The sequence below is a fragment of the Chrysoperla carnea genome, chromosome 5, assembly GCF_905475395.1.
Source record: "Chrysoperla carnea chromosome 5, inChrCarn1.1, whole genome shotgun sequence".
Classification (NCBI taxonomy): Eukaryota; Metazoa; Arthropoda; class Insecta; order Neuroptera; family Chrysopidae; genus Chrysoperla; species Chrysoperla carnea.
Window position 1 is genome coordinate 63886164 of NC_058341.1, and position 27629 is coordinate 63913792.

Here is a 27629-nt window from a genome sequence, read left to right on the forward strand (position 1 = left end):
TGGTTTATGATTTTTTAAATTATTTATTTTATTTTAGACTTTTAAGTGTCCCAGCACTAAAACAACCCTCTTATCATATCATATTAAAATTTAAAACCTAATTTATTTTCGCCTTTAAATTTCCTTCATTTTGATACCCTCCTACTCGATAGATTTTGGTAAGTTTTTTTTATTAACGTATTACTATTTCGCACCGAAAATTCGCCATTTTGATTTATTTTTTCAAACATCTATCTAAAAACACGTGGGTTTTTGGGACAATTATAATGATAACTGAAATCCATTGAGCCGTTTGAAAGATACGAGGTAATAAACAAATTAACAAATTTACATACATACAAGATACTACGCACGAAAAACATAACCATTTCTTGACAGTGGCGAAAAAGGTAAGCGAAAACTAAAGTAGGATTAACATCCAATTATGGTCAACCTACCAGGTATACATTTGTCCTCAAATTAAATTCAGAGTATTCAGAAAAAAACTAAAAGTTATAAAGGATGTAGTTATGTTTATTGTTTAATAGAAAAATGTTAGTAAATAAATCTATTCAAAGTTTAACAAAATCTCTGAATCAAGTTTTATACCCTGTATTTATGAAATATAATCAAGGTATACTAAGTTCAGTTCCAATTTTCAAACGCTTAAAAATATTGATGTTACAAACGAAATTTTGGTATAGATGTTCATAAAACCCATTGCCAGTTGCCCGATTGTCTGCGATTGTGCGCGATTAATATAATTCAAAAACGAAAAGAGAAATGAAGCTGAAATTTTTATAGCATGCTCAGGACGAAAAATGTAAGGTTTAGATAAACATAAATGAGCAACATAGGTTAAGGTCTTGGGTCCGAAGTACCAATTTTGTAAACGGTTAGATATAGAACAAAAGTTATAAAAAAATTTCCTTAAAATTAACAATTTTTGTTTAAAATATTTTTTCACCCGTTAGGGTTTAAAATATTCAGGGGAGCGATCGCTATAGAAAATATTGTCCCCAAAATATGGACAAAATAAGTGAGGCGCTGGGATCGCTAAGTTGTCTCATTAAAAGCGGGCTGTTGGACAGCTACTCTAACCTAACCTAACCTAACCTAGGGTGAAAAAGAGAGACTAAACGTTGGTGATGAGTGCGGCTGAGATAGACATACAAATTGTTGCACACACACATTAACACATTAACGTATAAATGTGAGCATACGTTAACAGTTTTATACGAAAGTGATATGGCGCGTATTTTATAAAACTAACTCTATGCAAAGAAAGGCGTCACGGTTGAACATTTTCGAAAACCAAAATAAGTGGCGGCTAGAAAGCCGCCATAATTGTGTTTTAAACTTTTCTTATTTATTAAAAATAATGCATAATGCATTTTAAATTAAAAATAATGTAGCAAGCGCTGACATTCAACAATTTCTATACAATTAAGTATTATATACAGTTAATTCAGTTAATTGTTTGTTTTCACTTGTTTTAATACAATTTAATGTATGACGCGATGCAGCTGCTAACAGGATTTTGATGAAAAAAATGAAACACTGTGTGTTTAAATTGAAATGTGTATTTTACGTGGCCATGAAGATAAAAGGTCATGGTTTTTTTTTACTTCTCAAGAATTTAAAAATTTTACTGATATCATATTTATTTGTCTTGAAACTGCAAAGTAAGCATGCTTATTTTACGAATTTTACTATTATCTGTGCTAATTTTACAAATTTGTTACGCATATGGGGTAAGTGTGTTTAAAAATTTAATTTGTTTAATCTTTGATAATTGTGTATAAGTAGGCCCTTTACTTTAAAATAGATCTTTCGGTATTTAATTCAGAACCAACATTAGAAAACGAAATTCGACCGAAACGTTCGCATACTTTGGGGAGAGGGTTATCACTTAGTATGGTAAAATGTGACAAGGAGTGGTTGGGTGTATAAGGAAACGTGACATTTGAATTTCATCAAGAAATTCAACTTTAATTTTTTTCTGCATTTTTTTAATTTTATTTTTCTATCACGATAGAAAGTAATTCGACCTGAATATGTAAATATATGCTGTTGTCTTTCTGTATCTCGATTGCACTTAAAAAATTTATTACAAAATTTAATTACTCAGTTTCACGCCAATTTTTATTGCAGAGCCCAAGTCAAGGAAAAATATATTCTAAAAATGAAGCACCACATGGATATATACCATTTGAGAACAGTTTTTATAAATATCATCGAGTTCCACAAACCTGGGCAAAAGCTAGACAAATATGTGATGCTGAAGGTGGTTATTTAGCAATAATAAATTCCGAGGATGAAGCTAATTTTTTAATTCAAATGATGGCTAAATATCCTGTTGATGTATTAACTGATGTTAGACATAAGAATAATGTATTAGTCGGATTCCATGATTATTTCGAAGAAGGGGAATTTGTAACAATTGATGGTAACTAATACTCCACATATTTTGTTATTTTGTGTGTGTTTGATATATGCTTCAGTGTGTCAAGCTCAGAGAGCCTAAAAAGTTAGCAAAACTGTAATTGACGAAAAATATCGGACGAGTTACTTTCTGGCATAACCAAAAGTTAAAGACGAGTTTAATGAATTTATCTAAGATGACACCATACGGTATACGGTAGTTCAATTGCCGTGGAAATGACCGTTAAAATTCAGTATAAGAGAGATTAACTATGAAAGAAGAAAAACCCGCTGAGAGCTAGAAAATTAGTTGGGGAAATTAGAGGTGAAAAAGCACCCCTTTTGATTTTTTCCAAGTATCTCGTTAACCAGCTAAATTTTAAGCAATTTTATATAAAACTTTTTGTAGAGAATCAAAATTTCCATTAGCTTAATATTTCAAAAAAAAAAAAAAAAAAAAATTCAGGCCAAAACAGTTGAACAAGATCGCACATTTCGCCTGTATCATCTTTACATCCCTCTTTCGAAATTTATAGTAAAAATTGTTGTTTTCCTCAAGGAAAAAAGATATTTTACTTTTTTTAATTAGAAACATATGACAATTGACGTTAAGTTTCCGATCTTTGGTTGCCAACAATATAGGTCATTATAATGTGCCGAAATAATTACATATCACGTTTAATAACATTATTGAGGAAATTTTTTAGCACTATTCTTCCAAACTTGTTGAAATTGTCATATATTCATATAGTAAGCGTAAAATACCTTTTTCATTTAGTAAATCAATAATTTTTACAATGAAACGAAAGACCGATAAAATGCAAAAAAAGACATTTTAAAAGGGCTATAACTCGGTCAATTTTTAACCCAAAATAGCACAAAACCACTTAAAATCGAAATTTGGATTTTTTTTCTTGTTTGTTTAAACTGTTTTGGTATGATAATTTAATTCTCTATTAAAATTTTTACATAAGATTTCTCGAAATTTTGCTTAGTTTACGAGATACTTGAAAAAAAAAAACAAAAGGGGTGCCTGTATCTTCAATTTCTACACTCTAATTTAATAGCACTCCGTCATTTTTTCTTCTTTAATATCCCATTGAACAATTACTGCATTAAAATTTCGTGTACGCCTTAGTTCCTTATTGACCCGTTTTTTATGACATAAAATGCCTCCTATATGCCAAATATAACATTTTTGATCGAACTAAATTTTTGAACACAGAAAACAGTGTCTTTTAGTGGATAGAGAAAGTTCAATTTGTGGCGATCATCGACAAAATATTTTTGAGCTTCAAACTACACAAATGTGTCTAAATGTGTGTGAAAAATAATAAAAAAAATAACCCTTTTTCGACAAGGCGCACCTTTGAAACTTTTGAAAAAGACATTCACTCAAGAAATATTTGTTTGAAATAATGGACATAATTTTTGGTCAGGTATCAACCTGATGAACGGAGTAAATACGCATTTAGTACATTCTTAATTTCGTATAGACAAAAAAATTTCTTTGAAGACGGTGCTGACATTCGATAATTCCCTACATACATGATTGCTTCGGTTCCCATCGAATGAGATAGACAAAGATGTTTTGTTTCAACCAGTTTTTTTCAAACTATTTCCTTAAGTTATTTATTTACCTACCTAATAATACAATGTTTTAGGAAAATCACTAGAAAATTCAGGTTACGTGTATTGGGCACCAGGACAACCTAATAATTATGGTGGAAATGAGCAATGTGGTTCTTTATGGCGCAAAGGTGGTTTAACTGATTTCCCATGTGCAACTTCATCACCTTTTATTTGTGAAATTTCTTCAGACACGCTATGCAGTAATTTGATTTCGATATTGGTAGAATAATAGTAACATTTTAAATAATTTTTTGAATTTTTTTATTTTAGCCATAAGAGATGTAGAAAACAGTAACCAATAAAATACAAATCAGAGCAAATTAGTTCCAAGAATATAGGACATTCGTTCAATTGGCAAAGATGATTAATTTTAATGCCATTAGACCATTACTATTTGAGTTATTTAACATGGCATTGTTCTTCCATCACTATTGAATCATTTATTATTTTTATAAAACATAATTTGTTACTTTGTGTCAGAAAAATAAAAATATTTTATACTGTGTGTTCATTTCAAACGTATCCATCCAGCAATAAAAACTCTTGACCGGACGTGATTGAAAAATATACCATGAAAAATGGTACAGTTTCAAACGGATTTAACTCCAGTAAGCTTTTTTCGGTCTTTTAGGGCTACAAGTACTTTTTTTTTTCTTTATTAAAATTCTTTTTCCTTGGATTTTTTTGCACCTTTCCGATTTTTTTTAAACAACTTGCTAGACTCTGATTTTTGCCAAAGTGTTTTTTCTTATAAACTTTTTTTTTCTCTTAGTTATCTTTGCATTATCAAAGTGCTTAATATTGAGGTATTTTTCGCGTCATATACTACACTAATATAGAGTATTTCAACAATTATCTTCCTTCAGAGGCAAAAGATAATAAAGAATTAAAAAAACAAAAATACTTTTTATTTGTTCAACTATTTTCGTCTAAGTTTAATTACCTAGTATTAAATAATTATAATTTTTAATTAAAATCCCTTGTTTCATTAGATATTCATTAGAATTTGGTAGACATCTAAACTCAACTCATCTGAACTCATTCCATAAACCTACCTATCTATGATACAGTAAGTGGTATAACATGGTCTAATACCCAGATATTCTATCGTTCTGTATTAGGTAATATGAACAACAAGCTGTAGTGAATGTTAGCCAGGATGTTAAACCAATAACTTTCTGATTTAGTAGTTATTTCAAAAAATACATGTTTTAATAGAGTACAGAACCCTAAACTTGCATTTGAAACATATCTAAGAACACTCTCCATTAAATTACCTATCAAACGAAAAAAAAATCAAAATCAGTTCACCCATTTAGGAACTTCGATACCACAGACAGACAGACACTCACACACATAACGGTCAAACTTATAAAAACCCTTTTTTAGTTCGGGGATTAAAAAGAAAATCAACATAATACGCAAAACCAAATGGCAGGAATTTTGCAATTAGCTTTTAATACTAAGAAAGACTCTATCTAGCGATAGAAAACTGTTTTTTGTAACACCCATAGATATATAATACTTAATGGAATGTTTATTTACAATATTGAAAACCATATGCACATACCATACACTTATAAAAGAGGTTAATAAAACTATTTTTACAATAAATTTTGTTAAACAAGTGAAATTTACAAAGTTTAAAAGCCAGTTTGAATAATTAATAAGTTTGGAGAAATTTTTTTGGTACGGAACCCTAAACACGCACTTGAAACGTAAGAACACTCTATATTAATTTACTTTTTCGTTTGAGCCTTCTCCAAACTGAACCGATTTCGAGGATCATCGCATATTTTTTAGTTGTTCCGGGAACGGAATCTTAAACTCGCACTTGACGTGAAGCATAGCTTAGAACACTTTCCATTAAATTACTTTTCATACAAAACAAAAAAAAAATAGACACAGACACACATTGCGGTTAAACTTATAACACCCATTTTGTGGTACAGGGGTTAATAAAAGATTTATATAAAACATTAAAATAATTGTTTTTATTTTAATTTGGCTTTTAAAATAGTAAATCGCGAGTTTTTCATTTTCCAAATTGTAGTTCCAAATAAAAATTTCATTTAACTTAATAATCAAAGTTCAAAATTTAAGTCAAAAACAAAAAATTATAAAATTTAAGGTCATAAATTTTTATGAAAGAATTATATAACAAAACAAAGTACAAAGATTATATTAAAAAGTTGGAAAACTATCGCAATTATAAAAGACTCGGTGAGCAAATATAAGACACGGCACTCTATTATCTATCTTGAAAGGGCTATTGGTGTTCTGCTTTCTGGACAAATAAGCAGCAAGTAAACGCAATAATGATGTAGGCATCATGATGTAGGGATCTCTAGTCTTTTCATTCAATGAAATAATGACCTGAGTGTATAAAGTATAGTTTACATTTATTTTTTTGATGGCACTGACATATCTTGAAAGGGCTATTGGTGTTGTGCTTTCTGGACAAATTTTAAGCAGCAAGCAAACGCTAGGTAATATTCGTGAAATAAAAATTTAAAAATTTTTTGAATAGGTTTCTAAAAACTTAATGGAAAGTTTCTCCTCATAGCTTTTCTCCTCAAGTGAATTTTCACTAGATGTAAGCTTTCAAGACGATAGCTTATAAGGAGTTATATTTCTTAATTTTTATACATTTTAATTAACGCTGAGTATTCTTGTTAATTATAATTATTTACATTTGGCTGGACTACTTTAATCTATTTTGGCTAATAGCTCATTTTGTAGTTAACCAATTAAAAAGGTAAGAGATAGATTAAAACTTTAAATTAGAAAGTTGATCTTCATAATAAAACATACTCAAATTTTCGAAAATCGTTATCTTTCGACGGAAATGTAACTTCAAAATATTACATTATTGCATTTAATCGAAAGAAAATATACTATCTCTAGAAAAATTTTTTAAACAAAAGTTATCAAGGACAATAATGGTCATTGGTCTGTGATAATAACTTTTAAGTCCAAAGAAATTTTTAACATCATTTGAAGTTACAGGTCAAATGACCTTGAAACGATAATTCATGGACACAAAAGCGAATGTCGTTTACTGTCTTTGACAAATTTTCATTTTTCAGTACTAGCGTGTTTTCTATTGATTAAATACAAAAATGAGAAGTCATATTTCCTCCTAAAGATAACTATTTTCGAAAAACTTTGTTGAATAAAAAATACTAGTTTTTTTATGAGGATCAACTTTCTAATTAAGAGTGTTTTTCTACTTCCTACCTTTTATGATTTAAATTGACTTTTAAAACAACCCGGAGGACTAAGGCCGAGATGTCAGAATATGATGCCCCGATCAAGCTCCTCAACTTTTATAATACCATGTTTATATTAAATATACATAGTTTATTCCCAAGTTTGTAAAGCTTAAAAATAGTGATGTTACGAAAAAATTTTGATATAGGTGTTCATAAAATCGCCTAATTAGTCCATTTTCGGTTGTCTGCCCGTCTGTCTGTCAAAACGATAACTAAAACCGAAAAAAAATATCAAGGTGAAATTTTCATAGCGTACTCAGGACGTAAAATGTGAGGTCTAGTTTGTAAATGAGCAATATAGGTCAGTTGGGTCTTGGGATCGTAGGACCGATCTTGTAAACCATTAGAGATAGAACAAATGTTTAATAGTAAAACATGTTCCTTATAAAAAAAATATACCACTTTTGTATAAAACATTTTTTTGTAAACATCACTGTTTACCTACGAGGGCGCTAATTAGCTGCAAATTTTATAGTATGTATTAATATGGGAATATTAGTTATGTGTGTGTGGCTATTTAAAAGTGGATACCTTTTTTTATTTACGTGACTCCATTTGTTAAAAATATTTTTTGATTCATTAACTGCAAAACGAACTATTAGCCATAATAAATGAAAATGGTCTATCATACATAAACATTGCATCCATTTAAAACTAATACCGCACATACATCTCTTATAAGCATTGCAGCCACTTTAAAACTTAAAGTGTTAGTTAATAGTTTGTACTTAGTTTTTCGAGGTGAAGACTATAATCATTTTCTGCCATATAACAATAATTATTTTCTGGCTAACTAGATCAGTAATGAATCTGCATATGAATTTATAGTCCTATAATTAGAATATATCACTATATATTATTGTAATCATACATACATAAATGTATGTTGGTGTATGTATTATAAATATATGTTTGCTACTTTTAAGTAATGATCCTTTATTTATTAGTTTACTGATAACAAACAAGCCCTATGTTTTTACTATCTAAAATATTAACGTACATTTAGTTTACAAAAAAAGGAGAGAGAAGATAAATTGGTTTTATTAATATTGTCTCTTCAATAAAGAAATATGTTGTGGGTGTCTAAACTTTAAATAAAATTAATAATAGGGACTTAAATGAACTGAACACAAATATTTGGAATTCAAGTTTCAAGATTTTGAGACTCAGGACAAATTATTGTAAACAAGTGAAATTAAAAAATTGAGTTAATTGTTGAAATACCCTGTATAGAAAGGGCTTATTTTTTTTATAAATTAGAAGAGTTTAAAAAATCAACACCCAAGGCAGCATTATGGGGGCCTTTCGGCTGCCATTTATTTGGTTGTTGGCCATTTCGAAAATTTTTGAAAGTATTTTCTAGAATTTTCGTTTTTCGAAATTGTTTTACAAGACCACTAGTTGAAGCACCTGCAAATTTTCAACTGTCTATGGTTTATAAATTTGGAGAAATTGGACACCAAAATTTTATCCTAATTTGCGCATTCACGTTTATTTTTTTAATAAGGCACATTTTTTACTTTTACACTTTTGTTTTAGTTTTAACGTTTACAAGATGAGTCCAATACCTAATTGACCTATGTTGCTCATTAACTAGCTTAGTCTCACTTTTGACTTCCTGAGCACGCTTTACAAATTTCAGCTTGATATTTCATTTCATTTTTTGAGTTATCGTGTCCACAGACAAACGAGCAGACGGGTGGACTATACAAAAAAATTTTTTTTAGTATCAATGTTTTGAAGTGTTCAAAACTTGGGACTAAACTTAATATACCTTGAAATATATTACATATATACAGGATATAAAATATTCATTCGTGGTTGAATTTCTAAAAAATTTTTATTTCCAAAAAATACCATTGCAGTACGACTTTTAACCACGAAAAAATAAAATTAAAGTTTGAAGTTTATTTTCTTCAAAAGTTGGAAAAGGTGAAAATTTAAATGGCATGGGTACCTCCACTGTATAAATCCATTTGGTGAGCTTAAACTGTCAGTTAATTTGTCTCATTCATATAAGAATTACAGAAAATATAAATGTGAACGCAGTATAGCAATGCGAAAATAGGATTGCATTAGAAAATTTATTTCTAGCAAAAAACTATCGTAAGTTTTCTAAGCTAGAATCCATACTGTTAGACATTTATGTACATCGAATCAAGGTGTGCATATACATGCATGAATATAAGAAATTGTTTTCAAGACTTTTATATGATGCTCCTACACCTTGAAGACGTATAAACTAGAAGTATACTAATTCAATTGGATAAAAAATTTGAGGGCCATACAATGTCTCTTTTTTTATTAATGGTTTATCAACAAACTTGGTAGTAATCGTAAGTAAATAATTTTTGAAAGCTTGCCTTGGAATTTTAATATTTTTGATGAAACACGATTATTTAGAAATATTACGCAAAAATATTCACTCTGAAACATTTTCCAAAATAGGTTCAATCGAGCCCGTAAGTTCCCCAGCTGTCCAGCAGCCCGATTGCCCCTATCCGTAACTGTCCCGATGTAAAAATGCAGTGGAATCGAAAATGAACCTAGAGAGCACTAAATCAAGCACATGGATATTCGATCGAATGATCTTCGTCACTGTAAGAAAGGGTTTTTTTTCAGAAATTCAAAAGTCAATTTATAGTGTAATCGACTGGTATGGAATAAGATACAACTACACACGTTAGGCATTCAGTTAAACCAACCACTGGACTACTCATTCTTTACCGTTGAATAATTTGTAGGTGTTCGTGATTTAGATATATTTTGAAAACCAAAAACCACTAAGCATGGAATGAGAAAATTGCACAAAAAATTGGAATTCTCCAAAGTGGCTAGTTTTTTTTAATAACGTTTTTGTTTATTCAGTGAGTGTTTAAATGTTTTTCAGTTTGAAAAACTTTTTATCTTACAGTGTTTTGATGCATCAGTGTTGGACTGATTAAAATTTTTATTAGAGTACGTAAAAAGCTTATTTCACTACCTTGAGTAGATTAAATGTATGGCTCTGTACATATGTAAAATGTATATCCCTATCTCTATATATTATACATGCGAAAGTAAGGATGTTTGTTTGTTTGTTTGTCACGCTTTTAAGCTAAAACTAGCGAACGGTTTTTAATGAAACTGTACAGCAATATAGCTCATACTTGAGAATATCACATAAGCTATAATTTAAAAGGATAAATTTAAAAAAAAAAAAAAAAAAATTTAATTTAATTTGACATTTACCATTCTTTAAATTTTTACAGAAATATTTAATTTACGGTTCAAAATTATGATTAGAGATCGAACAGGTTTATGATCATCATTTTGAACCATAAATTAAAGAATTTTGTAAAAGTTTTAAATATTAAATGTCAAACAAATCATGGCCAACTATTCTGATATACTCAATGAATTATGACTATTCTACGTTTAACAAAATTGAAAACTGTGTATATCAAGAGTGGAGGCTATAAAGCGGTGATTTAAACTTTTAATATCATTGAAGCAGGCGGGTATCAATCTAGTACAAGGATATTTTGTTACCATTTTACGAAATTATTTTAATATTGTATTAAGGTATTTTACTTTTCTCTAAATATTTTACTTTTCCCAAACATTTGCCAAAAAGATTTATTTGAAAATAGAAAGCAAAAAAAAAAAACTATCGTTTTGTACGTAGATACAATAATAACATAGTAAAAATAAATACACGAACCAACAATGTTTTATAACTGTACAAATGAATGACTGTATTTTATTTTATTCATGAATTTATGTTTAAATCGGCTTATATTTTAAATCTGAATAATTTTTGTGCCGTAATTTTGTGAATATTTAAACATATTACTGTAACGTTTTGTGAAATACCGGGTTTTAAAAAAGTGCGACTATTTTCTCATTCTTAAAGCCACTCTTTCTTGGACTATTGTTTTGAGATGCTTTAGAGTAGTAACATCTTTCTCAAAAAAAAATTTTTTAGCTGCAAATTTTCAGAACTTTGTCAATCGTTATAGTCTAAGAAACGGTATATAGGAGCGAACTTCACCTATCTGATAACCAGATGAGACATATTCTTATGAAATTTTATTAATTGGTAAAGAGGTCTATGATGATTGTCTATTCTTCGAAAAGTATCCATTCAAAGCTATTTTGCAGGCAAGACTATACCATTATATTATTTTCTTCATACGGTGTGAACAGATCCATACCGATCTGTTACCCAATCAAAATTGGTATCCGAAGAAAGATATATAAATTATAAAAATACGGTTCGTTTCAGAAAAAATATGTCTCGTCTGGTCATCGGATGGGACAATTTAGACCTTATATCATCTCTTATACTATTAGCCCGTCAGCACTCGCGTTATGAGCATTTTGCTTACGCTCGATTTCACATAATTTTATTCATTTTAGAATTATGAATTTTTCAGATTTGTTCAATGTATTTACAGTTTTTTTTAAATATATATTTTTCAAGTATTGTGAGAAATTGTGAGAATTTGTCTCATCAGGAGAGTAAGAGTGGGAAAAAAAAGTTAACTTCGGAAATTTCGGGCCTGTTCATGTTCTTTTGTTAGTTTAATATCAGTCGTACTCAGTAAATTAAAAAAAAAATATTATGATAGTGTGAAATTAGCAAAAATGAATTTAATAAGCTAAATTAGCTAAAATGTGGAATAAGCATCAATTCACATTGAGAAATTAGCTAAAATGAAATTAATTAGGTATTTAGATTATTTCTTTGCTCTAATATTTTCACTCTCAAACATCATTCAATAATAATCACGTAACCAAACTATTTACAATTATCTAGTGCAATAAATAATGTGCGAAGTCTAAAAGATGTAATCCAAATTAGATGTAATCTGCATTTCGGTCAAACTTTTTCAAGTTTTGGGAAATGATAGTTTAAGTCATTCTGAATAAAAGTTTCTATAGTCACAAATCATGATAAAAAAACTTTTGACAAAAAGAAAACTGACTTCAAAAGAAAAACTTTTCCAAAATAAATTAATATGCACTAAAAAGTAAAAAATAACGATAATATAATGTTAAAATTATTGTTATTTTTGGAGTCGGTGTCAGCCAAGGAAACAACTCTGACAGAACAGTTTGCTACATTAGCTTGCCTGACACCGACTCCAAAAATAACAATAATTTTAACATTATATTATCGTTATTTTTTACTTTTTAGTGCATATTAATTTATTTGGGAAAAGTTTTTCTTTTGAAGTCGGTTTTCTTTTTGTCAAAAGTTTTTTTATTTTGTGATTTTTAGTGAATCTGAAGTACGCTAACTAATTCGTCACTAAAAAAATAATCATCGAAATCGGTTGGCTTGATATTGAGTTATTCGCCCTCTTGTCGTGCATACTTGCTGCAAATCTAAGACTTTTATAATTTTTCCATGGATGCCGTTGTCAGAACTGCATGGGACCCAAATGACATGGAACCACACGGAAAATACCAGCTTTCAAACAGTTAAAGAATTGTCAAAATCGGTTCTCCCAGTCAAAAGTTCTGCGGTAACAAACATAAAAAAAAAAATACAGTCGAATTGAGAACCTCTTTTTTTGGTTTGAAGTCGGTTAAAAATGACAGTATTTCAAGTTATCGCTAAATTAAAGTTGGAAAATGTACACATTTGTTTAAAAAAATTATTGTAATTCAATTGTAAAAGTCATTTACGTATATATGTAGCTGAAAATATTGATCTGCACACTTCATATTATTTATCCACTGAACAATTAACCCTGGTTCTTCTTTGAATTTCGTAACCTATTCTTCAAAAAAACAAGAATTCAAAAACAACACCCTTATAATAAAAAACATACGTATGCATGTAGTTATACATATCTGTATATGTATTTGCCTAGGCACACATAGGCATGAGTTATACAAGTGAGTACATTTTCCAATTTTAATTTAGCTATAACATGAAATCCTGTCATTTTCATGACTTGTGACTATGGGAACTTTTCTTTAGAATGGCTTAAACCGCTCAAATTTTGAAAAAGTTTTACCGAAATGCAAATTACATTAATTGTAATAATACATGAGGTAAAAAACTAATCCTGCTTCTGTATAATTCGGTATTACCGGTTAGTACTTATTATAGTACTGTTAAAATTATTCGGTATTACCGGTTAGTACTTATGTTAGTACTGTTAAAATTATACACATCTCTTTATACTTGGCTGTCGGTTTTAAACCACCCTATACAAAAACGTTAGTAAATAATAATATTGGGTTGAAAAATAAAATTATTAAAAAAGTCTCATCGTTGTGAGTAGATATGTATGTTTAACAAGTAATTAAATTTTTATGTTTGTAAGTTGTATAGTAAAAATACTGTCTGTAGAATATCCATGTTCATAACTACATTTTTGTCACCTGCCTAACCTGTCTGCCTAGTTTTTCGAGTTACTGAATCCGAAGTTTTAATTTCTGGGTCAAATAATCTCGTTCAAGCACTAAACGAACAAAGAAATCAAAGGCATAGCTGCGTGGAAAAAATACTGGTCGCTCAAGGAACACCAATCTTCCTCAATCAATTAAATCTAAAATTTAGGATACCACCGGTATTGCTATATGGATGTCAAACTTGGGCAACATCATAGAGAAATAGACACAAGTTTAGTATGCAACAAAGAAAAATGGAGGGACATATGCTCCGAGTTTGTTTTAGAGATCGCATTGAAAATAGGGAAGTACGAAAAAGATCAAAAATGCAGGACACTGCTTTTATATGCCAAAAACTCAAAGAGAGCTGGACAGGATATTTGATGCGTACGAAAGACAACTATATAGATGGTCCAAGTTATGTACTGAATGGTTGCCGATGACAGGCAAAAGAAACTGAGGAAGAAATTTTACAAGGTGGTCCGATCCATTTTGAAAATACGTTGACAGCTTGTGGATGAGATTGTCAACGGACAAAACTACACTAAAAGAATATCTTTGGGATAGGTCGTATTCCCAAAAATGGGTCCAGGCTCTTATTAATTATTATTATTATAAAAGTGTCCATCTAGAAAAGAAAATGGAAAGAAATTTTGGTATAATGTTATTCTGAACGCATTATTATTTAAAAACGACTCTATGAACTGTAAACAGCGGATATTAACGTTGAATATGCTGTAGAATGTGAAATTCTCTATCGATACCCATTTTTATATTTCATAAATTAATCATTACTCAAGGACACAAATTTCTTAGGTAAACTTATAACGTGCCGCTTTGCATGATAATATAGTTTACATAGTTTATTCGATAAATAACTTGTGGTTATTTTGATTGATTTGTTATATTTTAGTTGCAGGCTAACGATGAAAATAGAAAATATTTGGATATTACGTTACGTTATATAACACATTATAGTTTGAAAACGACCAAACAAAAAGTGAACATGGATATCTTGTGGAAAATTGGAGATGTTCTATAAATTGAAATCTCAAATCGATTCCCATCTACAGACATTATGAATTTTTTTAACTTTATAATTTGTTTTTAATCGAATTAAAATTTCCAGTCTGGGTGCTGCAGTTGTGTGTTACGTGACTTGCTCTATGCATGACGAGGATATTTTATATTATATAGCCAATAGTTTTTGTATTAATCTGCGAAAACTGAAAAAAAACAAGAAAATTTACCAGTTTTTCACGTATAACGCAGGTAGCATAAGTTTTTTTTTTGCTTGCAAAACGTAGTTCCACACTTCCCTTAGGTGTCCAAATAACATACAAAAAAAGCAGCTTTATATCACCTTCCGGTCCTTTTTTTTTAATTTTTGGATAAACTTTTTCATGAAGCTCGCATGTTTAAGCTATTCACCAATTTTCATCTCTCTATCTTTTATATTTCTGGAGAAAATAGACACAAAAGTTTTGCCCTTATTTGCCCCTGCACGAGAAAATAATGATGTTTACGAAAAATTTATTTTGGTATAAGGAACATTTTTTATTACAATTTTTGTATAAACACTCTAAATATTATATTACTCTAAATATTATAAATCACGTGATATAAAATAAAAAACCTGCAACACAACAATTAATCCAACGTTCATTTGTGTTTGTCTGGGGATTAAATATAAATAAATATCACCTTCGAAGCAGGTTGTATATTGTGTAAAAATTTGAGCTCAATCGATGCAGAAGTTTTTGAGTCCATAAGCAATACACAACGCATATTACATTTTTATGTATAAAGATATATTCGAAACACGTTTTTAAAAGTCTTGTGCCGAGGCGGACTGTAGAAAATTTAATCAGATTCATTGGTATGATTCTATTTGAAATGTATTCTAACGTTGGGCAAAGTAGGCTTTGAGTTGGCTCGGGTTGGGTTTTTTAGCTCACATTTGAAGAGTGATGGACATTTCGAATGGAGGTTGAATTGAGTTAGGACAGTTTGCTTGGTGTATCGGTGCATTATATCTACTTGCTGATCAACTGTTGTATTGAGCTAGCATTTGAAAATTTACACATTGATCATAGTTTTTTTTTTTATTGGAAAGTAAAACATTTCCAGGTTATTATGTCCTTGCTCTTTGATTGTCGGTTGGTACGCCGCTCGGTTATTAAGGTTTGAAATATTTTTTAAATTTTCCTCTTAATATATTTTTTGAAGGGTGACATAATCAAATTTAATAGTACAAAAATAAGTGATTAAGCTTGATAAAGATTAAGCTTCATCCGAAAAAAAATGTGATGTACTTTGCAGGGTGTATCTTAGCAAACTAAAATTTGTTTTATAGAACTAGATTGATACCCGCCCGCTTCACTGGGCTTAAAAGTAAAAACCACCGCTTTATAGCCTCCACCTATTTTGATCTCACTTATCAACGTTCCATAACACTTGAAGGGATTGTTTTACGCAGCTAAAAGATATGCACAGTTTTCAATTTTTTAAATTTTAAAGTAGTCGTAATTCATTGAGTATATCAGAAAAGGTACACATGAATTGTGACATTTACTATTTTAAATTTTTACAGAAATCTTTAATTTATGGTTCAAAATGATGATCATAACTCTGCTCTATCTGTGATCATCATTTTGAACCATAAATTAAAGCACTCTGTAAAAATTTAAAATAGTAAATGTCAGATTAAATTTATTTAAAAAAAAAAATTTTTTTAGTATCTATAGCTTTTTAATTTATAGCTCATGTGTTATTCTGATGTATGAGCTATATTGATGTACAGTTTAATTAAAAACCATTCTCTAGTTTTTGCGTGAAAGCTTAACAAACAAACAAATAAACAAACATCCTTACTTTCACACTTTTAATATAAAAATTCAGAGATAAAAATTCAAAAAGCAGGAAAAAAATCTTATGCTCTAATTAATAAGTTTTTTTTAAGACTCTAGTCATTTACTGTGTACTATCGTTGTCATATCATTTAATAAAACTAGATAAAGAAATTAATTTCCTTGTAAACGACATCAAAAAGTTGTATTATGCGGAATATTAATTTTGTGTTTGACATTACATTTAATTAATAAATATTTAATTAATTTTAAAACTTTTTCATTGCTAGTATATTGAGAAACTTTAGATGAAAAAAATTATACATTACTCTTAACAGTATCAAGTTAATGCCTTCAATTTATTGTCGGGCCTTATGTTATTCGCAGTACATCTTGCGTAATATATCGCTGACTTAAGCATACTTACATATATGAAGTTTTATATACTTAAGTATATGAAGAATGTGCCTTAACCCGGTATCGTTACCGTAGAATGTTTTTTATTGGAAAGTTTGATACCTATATTGAGAAAAAAACACACGAGAGGTGTCATGGGACACCCGTTGGGAACTATGTTCCTATCGTATCTTCCTATATTTTAAATGTAGCGCTTACTTTTTTACTAAAATTTGCTTCGATTTTTTTGCTGGTTTTAAGAATTAATTATGCATAATCAATTTTGTAAAATTATTTTGTGCTTTTTTCTTCTGTCTATTTTTTTAAAATGTTCAGTGTGACTGATATAGGACTTTATAGGAAATATACAAATTGATAAAGATTATTTGAAAATACAAATAAATTTATTAGTAATTAATTATAACTATTATTTTTGTGATACACTACTATACAAATAATTTCTTCTCAGTGGTTTTTTTTCTCTCACGATACCGCATATTTGTGCATTGGTAATTCTGAAAATATTAAGTATGAATTACAGAGGTCAAATACTTGTTTCATTATTTAAAGAATCAAATAGTAAACTTATTTTAACTCTATACTATATGAATTAATTGTAATATTAGTTTTAAAAAGACAGACTTCTGATTTAGTAGTCAACCCAATATGTGTGTACATTACGTCCATTTGGCTTGATCAAAACATTTATTGTGACATAACATACAATTTCCTTGTTTTTACTTTAAATTATCTCTAAAATGTTTAACTTCTTCTGATAACTCACATATGAAAAACTTAAATTTTGGACAAGAAATATAAATTGTGAGATTGAAGATTTTTTTTCAGAATATTCTCAAAATTCATGACAAGCTGAATCGATGAAAAAAGTTTTAGTTTCCTAGGTAACACCTCATCGGATGTTTGAGTCGTTTTAAATTGTTGTACATTTTTTTTTTATCACATAAACAGCAAGAAAATTATAACGTGTGATAAGAAACATAGTTCAAAAGTTTATAGACTTAAAATAAGGTATTTTGTTGAGGTTCAATTTTGACCACCGCTGTTTAAGAACAATACCCGCATTACCAGCGATAGAACATTATAGTTAAGTTTCTGACTTAGGTCTTAAAGCTCAATGTGATACCATGTATGTGCTTTACCATCTCTTCCACTGATAATTTCATTTTTCAGCTCATTTTTATTTTGAGAGGCTGAGTACACCTCCGTCATGCATATACCTTTCACTACACCATACATAACAACCAACAAGAAAATTAATTTTTTGTTGTGACAGCGGAGATCGAACCCGCTACTCTAGGTATACAGCCTACGGAATTGGTTACTCTTTACCCAACTGACCTACCAGAATTGACTTTCTGAAGGTATGTTGCCTAGTATTCCAATAAATAAAACAGTGGCTAGTACTAAGGCTTTCATAAATGTGCGTTCTGTCGAATATTTGGTTAATTAAGTTTTTATAATTCATATGCTGGCGGACGGTGATCATAGATACAATAAAGTTTGTGAAGTTGGCATCCTCATGAAAGAAAAGCCGTTCATTGTAAGCTTAATCGGTTGTTCTTCGTTTGACCCTTTTCACTAATCTCAATTTTCGTTGGACCACCTCCCGTTCTATCATAAAACAACAGCCTCCATCATAAAACAACATTGTGATTATATCCATTGCAAACGTTTGGCCATCGATACCACCTTATTTCTACCATGTTTCCCTAAAGATTTCTTGAAGATTCAAAATTTTCTTGAATTAACGAACTAAAGAAAAAACTAAAAATATTATTTTAAGCTGACGAAGTACAAATTTTTGAGTGCACGTGAACGTTTCTGTTTGACCAGGTTTTGCTAAGTATAAAAATTTGTTTAGTTACCCTAAATTTAGACAATAAGAACCAAAATGAACTTTTAATTCAGATACGATAATCGTCGCTAATTTGATATATGTATTCATTAAATTTTTCGTTATACACTGTTTAATTCAATTCAAAAATTATTTATTTTATTTTCAAAATAATTATAGAGCATATAAATGCTAAAAAAGTACATAAATAAATGGAGTGAAAACAAGATATAATCTAAATTTATGCGGGCGAAGCCCCGGGCAAAAATTGTGTTAATATAACATTACAAAATTTAGTGTGTGAAATATTACAAATAAATATTTGTGTATTATTGCCTGTAGCATTGGTAATAATGAAATTATTATATATTTTCTCGCCACATTACATTCTGTAACATTGTCTCTATATAGCGTATGCAACATTTAAAACTTACGATTCAATTTAGAGTATATCTTTTGCTTATATTTAGACTTTTTCTGAATTCATAAAATATAATTTCACTGAAAAATTCCACTGTTAAAATCCTTTACATCGTATTCGTAGATTATTTCTTTTCTACAACTTCTAATGGGAGAGCCAGGCCAAAAAAAATTCGTTGAATTTACTAAACCTGATTATTTGAAGATAGGATATAGTAGTTGCGTTACACACACATACTGCGGTCAGTCAAGCGAACGATAGAACAGGAGTGAGATTTATGCTATCGAAACAGTTATGATTTCCGTGGTATTTAAATGAATTTATCATAGCTGAAAATTGTTATACAGATGGTATATTGCATATAAATAACAGTTATGACTGTCAGTCAGTTAAATGTTAGAACATTGCTAGTCAGTCAGCTCTTATGTATGTACAATAATGAAATAAGATTCAGTTATGATTACCGTGGTATTCATATACTTTAAGGGCTGACTTACCAGCCCTGTTCTATCATTTAATTGACTGACAATCATAACTATTATTTATATGAAATATACAATCTGTATAACAATTTTCAGCTTTAAGAAATTCATTTAAATATCACGGCAATCTTAATTAAGTCTTAGTTATTTATTGTACATGCATAAGGGCTGACTGACCAGCCCTGCTTTGGCATTTAACTAACTGACAGTCATAACTGCTATTTATATGCAATACACAATCCGTATAACAATTTTCAGCTTTAGTAAATTCATTTAAATACCACGGAAATCATAACCGTTTTGATAGCATATATCTGATACCTGTTCTATCGTTCACTTGACTGATCGCTGTATGCCAATCCTCAACATATAAATACATATAATTAGTAAACGCAACGAACTTTTTTTGGCCTGGCTCTTAATCCATTCGGCCTAATCAAAGTACCTACCGACTTTACTAATCTTAACAAGAAGATTTGAAAGTGTTACTTAATGTTTATATCATTGACTCCAGAATCTATCCCCAAACACAATTTCAATCAGTTTTAATGAAGTTATTTAGAGGTAAAACATAAGGTGAGGTATATTTTATTAATTTATCGAAAATATTTTAATAAACTGAATTTATTAAAAGTTATCCATGCTCATGTAAAATAGGAAGATATGTTTTCATGTATATTCTCTTTGATTTTATTTTACTATATACACATATCGACTACCAACAGAACGGTAATATTTTCTCCCTGAAAACTTTATCGAAAATTTTATGATATTTTTATTTTTGTAATGTAAATGTAACATAATGCAAGAACTGTAAATAGAATAAATGTGTAAGGGTATTACGCCAGTAAAAAAACGAAAATAGACTCGCATGGTTCTTATGCAATATATATAACTTCAAAGAGTGTAGTGACTGTTGCATGCGCCCTATATTTTTAATTTCCAATCGTACAAGTATTTTAATAGCTACTTATTATTTTATACTTTTTAGTCCGTTATAACATCATGGTACATTAAAAAAATTTTTTTTTTATGTTTATTATTTTATTGTTCGTCCGATTTGCATCTCAAAGCACTTATTTAAATAAATAAGTTAATAAATTTTTATTAACCCACTTCAAACAAAAAAGGAGGAGGCAATTCGGCTGTATTTTTTTATGCGTGTTATCAGAACTTTCGACTGGGTATTTAACTATTTGACAGCTGGTACATTCCGTGTGGTCCCATTTCATTTTGGTCCAGTTTTGACATTGGCACCCATGAGAAAACCATAAAAGTCTTAAATTTTCATTAATTATGCACGACATAAGGACGAATAGCACGCCAACCGATTTCGATGATTCTTTTTTAGTAACAAATTAGTTAGTGTACGTCAGATTCAACATTTGGCCTAGAGGGAAGTACCCTTAAAAAAAGGCCTAGGGAAAAAATGAAAAAATTGTCTGGAATTATGACCAAACTGAACCTATGTACCGAGTTTGAGAAAAATCGGTTGAAAATTGAAGGCTCCAGCTTGGTAACAGACATACCGACATACCGACGGACGCAACATTTTTTAAAAACCACTTTTTTGGAATCAGGTACCCTCAAAACGTGTAAAGTAATAAAGTAAAAAACTTTTTTTACTTATAAAAGTAAAAAAATAACGATGATATAATGTTATTTTTGAAGTCGGTGTCATCGAAGCTAATGTAGCAAACTGTTCTGTCAGAGTTGTTTCCTTGACTGACAACGACTCCAAAAATAGCAATAATTTTAACTACATTATATTATCGTTATTTTTTACTTTTTAGTGCATATTTATTTGTTTTGGAAATGTTTTTCTTTTGAAGTCGGTTTTATTTTTGTAAAAAGTTTTTTTTTTTTTGAATTGAAAATACATTTATTTATTTAATCAGAATGTTGCTGAGGTGACTACGAAGGGTCAAATCCACAATGACTATTTTAGTTTTGCATACATTAATTATTTATCCCTTTAAAATTGATGTGGTCAGTCTATGTATATTCCGTTAATTTAGTGTACTTAACAACATATTTACAAGTATCTAAAGGTACAAAATTCAATCTAACCCAACGTGGAATTAACCTGAAACTTTATTAAAATATAATATAACAAAGTACAAACAAGGTTTACTGGTTGCGTCACCAATACAACAGCACCAAAACTAATTTCTTTCGGTCTTATTGATTTACTTATATGAATTAGTTTTAGGAAAGGGTTCTTAATATTGGTAGATTGTTTAATTGATGTGAATTTTTTATGCCTAAGAATTTGACTTATTCCAGGTATACGATGACTTTTTAAAAGTGAATTGATAGGCAATGCGTTGAATTATTTTTACTTCCCTTACAAGTATTTTGTTGAGTTTTATTGATTCGGACGATTTTAATTTCATAATTTTCAATTGTTCCATTATGAATGTATATGATTTTACAGTGTGTCTTTCTATACCATGTATATATGTAATATACTAAGGTATACTGAGTTTAGTCCCAAGTTTGTAACGCTTAAAAATATTGATGCTACCAACAAAATTTTGGTATAGGTGATCATAAAATCCTCTTATTAGTCCATTTTCGGTTGTCTGTCCATCCGTCCGTCTGTCAACACAATTACGCAAAAACGAAAAAATATCAAGCTGAAATTTTTACAGCGTACTCAGGACGTAAAAAGTGATGTCACATTCGAAACAACCTAGGGCCATTGGATCTTGTAAACCGTTAGAGATAGAACAAAATTTTAAATGTAAAAATAAACCTTTTAAAAAAATGAACAACTTTTGATTGAAACATTTTTTGTCAACATCACTGTTTCCCGTGAGGTTGCAAATTAGGCGCAAATTGTATAGTATATTAACTAAAAAGAATCCCTTCATACACAATTTATATGTGATATAAATAGATATATTAATTTAGTAGCTCACCCGCTATTATTAATCTTAAAAATCCTTCAGCTTCCAATTTTTTAATAGCTACACTAACACTTTACTTCCATACTTAGCCCCGCTTAACTCGCACGCTAAATGCAAACATTACTTTCATCTTTTGTTTAAATAGTCGGCCTCCGAGTTAGCTAGAACCTTCGGCACCAAAGTTTGAGTTTGTCAAATACTTTTTTGCATACAAATTTCTCCTGACAATGAAATAACATGTATAAATGAATCGTTAAAATCTATGTACGCGAATAGCTTCCGAACGATAATTATTTTATGGTATGTTTTATATATATATATATATATATATATATATATATATATATATATATATATATATATATATATATATATATATATATATCCGGCAAACGTAGTCCTCTTTTAACTATGAATATTAAATTTCAATTGGTATAATTAATTTAAAAAAATATTATTCAAAAACATAGTGTATATTACTGTATTGCTTGTTATTTCTCTACGATACAAAACATTCTTCGTTTTATTTTCTGGTGCGTATGTGAATGGGTTTGTTGGTATGCCAACACGGGAATGATGATTAATGCTGCAAACATTAAGCGGTTACCCTTGCGATTTATTAATCGACAGTTTAAATTCTAATTAACCCGATGAACTTCATTTCACCTACAAATTATTTAATTGTGACTATTGATCAGTGATTATTAATCTTAACTAACATGCAATTCCTATTCGTTAATAAGTCCGTTAAGCAAACCCCCAAGCTCGCCCTCTGCCTAGCCCACCCGTTAAACACAAATTTTATCATTATACCTTGGACAGGCCTTCTGCCTGGCTGAAAACTCCGACAGTAGCGCTCGTTGCGCGTTTATAAAGCTCTAATAAATACCTATTCACAATACCTGAATATAATAAATAATACCACAATACTAATATAATACTATTCGATATTTTTATTATTCTAGATAAATATGGTGGGAGCGCAAATAAATACATAGTAGATAGGAAGATATAATGTAAATCATTGTTTACTTGCGTTTCCACCATTATTTGTATTTAATATATTTTCTGCAAATTTCGAATGTTCTGCTTAACTTCCTCAATTTTTTCTTTCATAAAAACCTTTTCAGGACAAGAATTAACAAAACAAAAATAGAATTACCGGAATAGTTCCATCCTTTCACTCGTGATTCGATTACCTGTAAAAATAGGGGTTCATTTTTATATACACAGATTAAGTATATTAAAACTTTAAATATATGATAGACACGCCCTTGAATGCTCTTTTTGACCCTGAAAAGGGTTAACCTAATAGCACATGCGTTAATTAAACTAGAACACGCGTCTCGCTTATTTAATAATTTAAATATCCCTTTTTCTGTGTTACTACAATATATTACAAAATTCAGTAGGTACAAGGCTTACCAGAATCTAACCACTACGTAGGTTACGCGACTGAGCTACCTCAATTATAGTGGGGGAATACATATACAAGTGTGGTAACGAATTTAAGTTCGTGTACAAAATAGACATAATTATTTCAAAAAAAAGAACGATGGTTAAAATCGTATCAGTGATTTGTCAGGAATGTGACAGAGTGACAAAACTATTCTTTGCTATTAGTGTTTATTTAATTCAGACAAATACTATTAATACTCTGTATATATGAAAAACATATCCATGTATACTTATTTTAGTGCCTAGTTTGTAACGCTTAGAAATATTAATGATACGCAAAAAAATTGGATATACCTACGTTTTCATAAAATTACCTAATTACCTAATCAGTCGATGTCCGTTTGTCCGCCTGTCGAAACGATAGCTGAAAAACTATACCTGAAATTTTTATAGCGGGCCCAGGACGTAAAAAGTGAGTTGGAATTCGTAAATGAGCAATAAAGATCGTTTAGGTCTTGGATTCTTAGGACCTATCTTTTAAACCTTTTAAAATGTTCCCTACAAGAAAAAAAAAAGAAAAACAAATTTTGTTTGAACCATTTTTTGTAAACCTCATTGTTTTCCCGTAAAACTTTGTAAAACTTTGGTGTCTATTTTCTCCAAAACTATAAAAGATAGATAGATGAAAATGTATACGTCGCTTCAACTAACTAAAGGCTAATAGAAATTGTTATTATTTTTATATTTTCTAGAATTTTGCAAATATTTCGAAAACTAAAACAGATGACGGTCGGGAGCCGTCGTAAATAAAGTTTTTTTCAAGCACTGATACTGACATTGTCTACACAGGGTATTTAAACAATTTGGCCTGTCAATTGCTTATTTTCACTTGTTTTTCTATTAGTAATGTATAGGTGTTGTGATATCTACACATTTAGAAGCTTCGCCTAGTAGTGCAGTGACTCTTTACCTGGTTATATATCTGGTAATACTGTTATACTACATATGTTTTTATATTTTTTCTCTTGCATAAAAAATTTAAATACAATGTATAATACAATGTATTCTATTTATCCTATGGGGGAACACATTGAATGTACACCGTCGCGTCGTGTATTATACATGTAGATATTAGTGATGGGACGAATGTTGAATTTAGTACATTCACGAATGCAATTGTGAATGTTTGTTTAAAATATTCGAGAATGCGAATGTTAACTTTTTAAATGAAGCGCTGACAAATTCTAATGTATTAGCTTAATTTATTGCTATATATTATAAATGTGATAGTAAGGGTGTTTGTTTGTTTGTTTCTTACGCTTTCGTGCAGAAACTAGCCAATGCTTTTTAATGAAACTGTTCAGCAATATAGTTCATACATCAGAATAACGCATGAGCTATAAATTAAAAAGACATAGATACTAAAAACAAATTTTTTTTTTAATAAATTCAATCTGACATTTATGATTTTAAATTTTTAGATATTTAAGAAATCTTTAATTTATGGTTCACAATGATGATCACAGACGGGGCAGAGTTATGATTATCATTTTGAACCATAAGTTAAAGATTTCTGTAAAAATTTAAAATAGTAAACGTCACAATTCATGGCTACTTTTTATGATATACTCAATGAATTACGACTACTTTAAAATTTAAAAAATTGAAAACTGTGCATATCTTTTAGCTGCGTAAAACAAGTGTTATGGAACGTGGATAAGTGAGATCAAAAGAGGTGGATGATATAAACCGGTGGTTTTTACTTTTAATCCCAGTGAAGCGGGTATCAAGCTAGTCCCTATATATTATTTCTTCAGCATGTTTTTTTTTCTGTCCATGCCTTATCTTCCTTATTCCTTTATCAAATTACATGATTCACCACTTATTTTCAAGCTTACCATGTTGGTTTCTGACGGAATAATTTTAATGACAAAATTTATTTTAAATTATTTAAATAATAAGTGTATCAGGCAAACATGATTCGAACGTAGCAGTTTTTATAGATGTTGTCCTAATACTGAAGATATAATTAAGAAGCGAATCAGCAACAATAAAGATATTTGAAATGAAACTATTTTAAAACATATTTTCCTAATATTAATGTTAGAGCTAATTTAATAACTTTTTTAGTTTCTTTCTTTTCTACTAAATTTGTTGTTTTTTAGTCACGAGTAGAGGGTTATGGTAGCTACAGAAGCGGAATTCCCACGGGTCGAGCTGGTACATATAATTCTTCATTAGCATAAAAGAGTCTGTCGTCCATTAATAACATAATAAACCATTAATAAACAAACTATATTAGTGCAATAAATAAGCCGGAAAATGTGGAAAAGTGGTGGAACAGCTCCGATTTCGAAAATTTTTTGTGTACGTATTCCTTAGACCTCCAGGAACATTCAGCCGCACTAACCTTGGCATTGGAAAAAAAACTGAGAAAGTTAGGGTAGTTTTCCCATCCCCAAAACTCTCTAAATAGTAGCAGTGAAAACAAATCAATACTTCAACTCAAAAATCGTCTTCCGAGGGTTTTTGAGGTCGTTGATCATGAATTCAAGATTAAAAAGCAACTGAATATGGTTTCAACCCCATTAAAATTACCCTTAAAGTGATAGAGACAAAAACTTTATTAAATTCAAAATTTTGCCTCAGAAATCGTGTCTCGTGGAGCTTTTAGGTTCGGTGTTCACAAATTTAAGGTCAAAAAGCAATTGAGGATTGTTTCAACCCCCTTAAAACTACCCCTAGAAGTGACGATGATTAAAAAAATTGAAAATTCTGAATTTCACCTCAGAAATTGTCTCTCTCTGGTTTTAGAAGTCATTGATAATGAATTTGAGGGCAAGAAGCAACTGAATGTAGTCCCAAGCTACCCCTAAAGGCCACCCCTAGAAGTGACAGAGAAAAAATTTAAAATTGTTCCTCGAATATCGTCTTTCGGGGGGTTTTTGGGGCCGCTGATCGCGAATCCAAGGTCAAAAAGTAACTTGGATGGTTGAAACCCCATTAAAACTACCCCTAGAAATGTCAATGATAAATAAATTTTGAAAATACTGAATTTCACCACAGAAATTGCCTCTCTGCGGTTTTAAGAGTCGCTGATCATGAATTTGAGGTCAATGATGTCACAGCATCCTTATTAAAACCTCCCCTAGAAGTGACAGAGATAAAATTTTAAATTTGAATTCTCTCCTCGAATATCGACTTTCGGGTAATTTTGGGGGCGCTGATTACGAATCCAAGGTCAAAAAGTAGCTGAAGAGGGTTGCAACCCCAAAAAAACTACCCCCAGATGTCTTGCCATCAGATTCACTATCAACGACTTCAAAAACCACAGAAAGACAATTTCTAAAATAAAATTCAAAGTTTTCAAAATTTTTTAATCATTTACACTTCTAGGGGTAGTTTTAATAGGGTTGCAACCATCCAAGTTACTTTTTGACCTTGAATTCGTGATCAGCGATGCCAAAACCCCCCCCCCCCCCCGAAAGACGATATTCGATTAAAAATTTAAAATTTTATCTCTGTTTCTTCTAGGGGTGGCTTTTAGGGGTGGCTTGGAACTACATTCAGTTGCTCCTTACCCTCAAATTCATTATCAACGACTTCAAAAACCGCA

General features: G+C 30.0%; 1 protein-coding gene across 1 annotated transcript; it reads left to right on the forward strand.

The window, feature by feature from the left end:
• The first annotated feature begins 1646 nt into the window (after nucleotides 1–1646).
• LOC123300683 (hemolymph lipopolysaccharide-binding protein-like) lies at nucleotides 1647–4491 on the forward strand. The gene is made up of 4 exons (XM_044883295.1): nucleotides 1647–1733; nucleotides 2134–2428; nucleotides 4068–4235; nucleotides 4306–4491. The coding sequence occupies exons 1-4, from the start codon at nucleotides 1671–1673 to the stop codon at nucleotides 4335–4337; spliced, it is 558 nt and encodes a 185-aa protein (XP_044739230.1). The 5' UTR covers nucleotides 1647–1670; the 3' UTR covers nucleotides 4338–4491.
• The last annotated feature ends 23138 nt before the right edge of the window (nucleotides 4492–27629 follow it).

Coding starts and splice junctions, on each gene's coding strand:
- LOC123300683 (XM_044883295.1), top strand. CDS start 1,671: ATGCTTATTTTACGAATTTTACTATTATCTGTGCTAATTTTACAAATT. Junction 1,734..2,133: donor AAATTTGTTACGCATATGGG/GTAAGTGTGTTT, acceptor TTTTTATTGCAG/AGCCCAAGTCAAGGAAAAAT. Junction 4,236..4,305: donor TTCTTCAGACACGCTATGCA/GTAATTTGATTT, acceptor TTTTTATTTTAG/CCATAAGAGATGTAGAAAAC.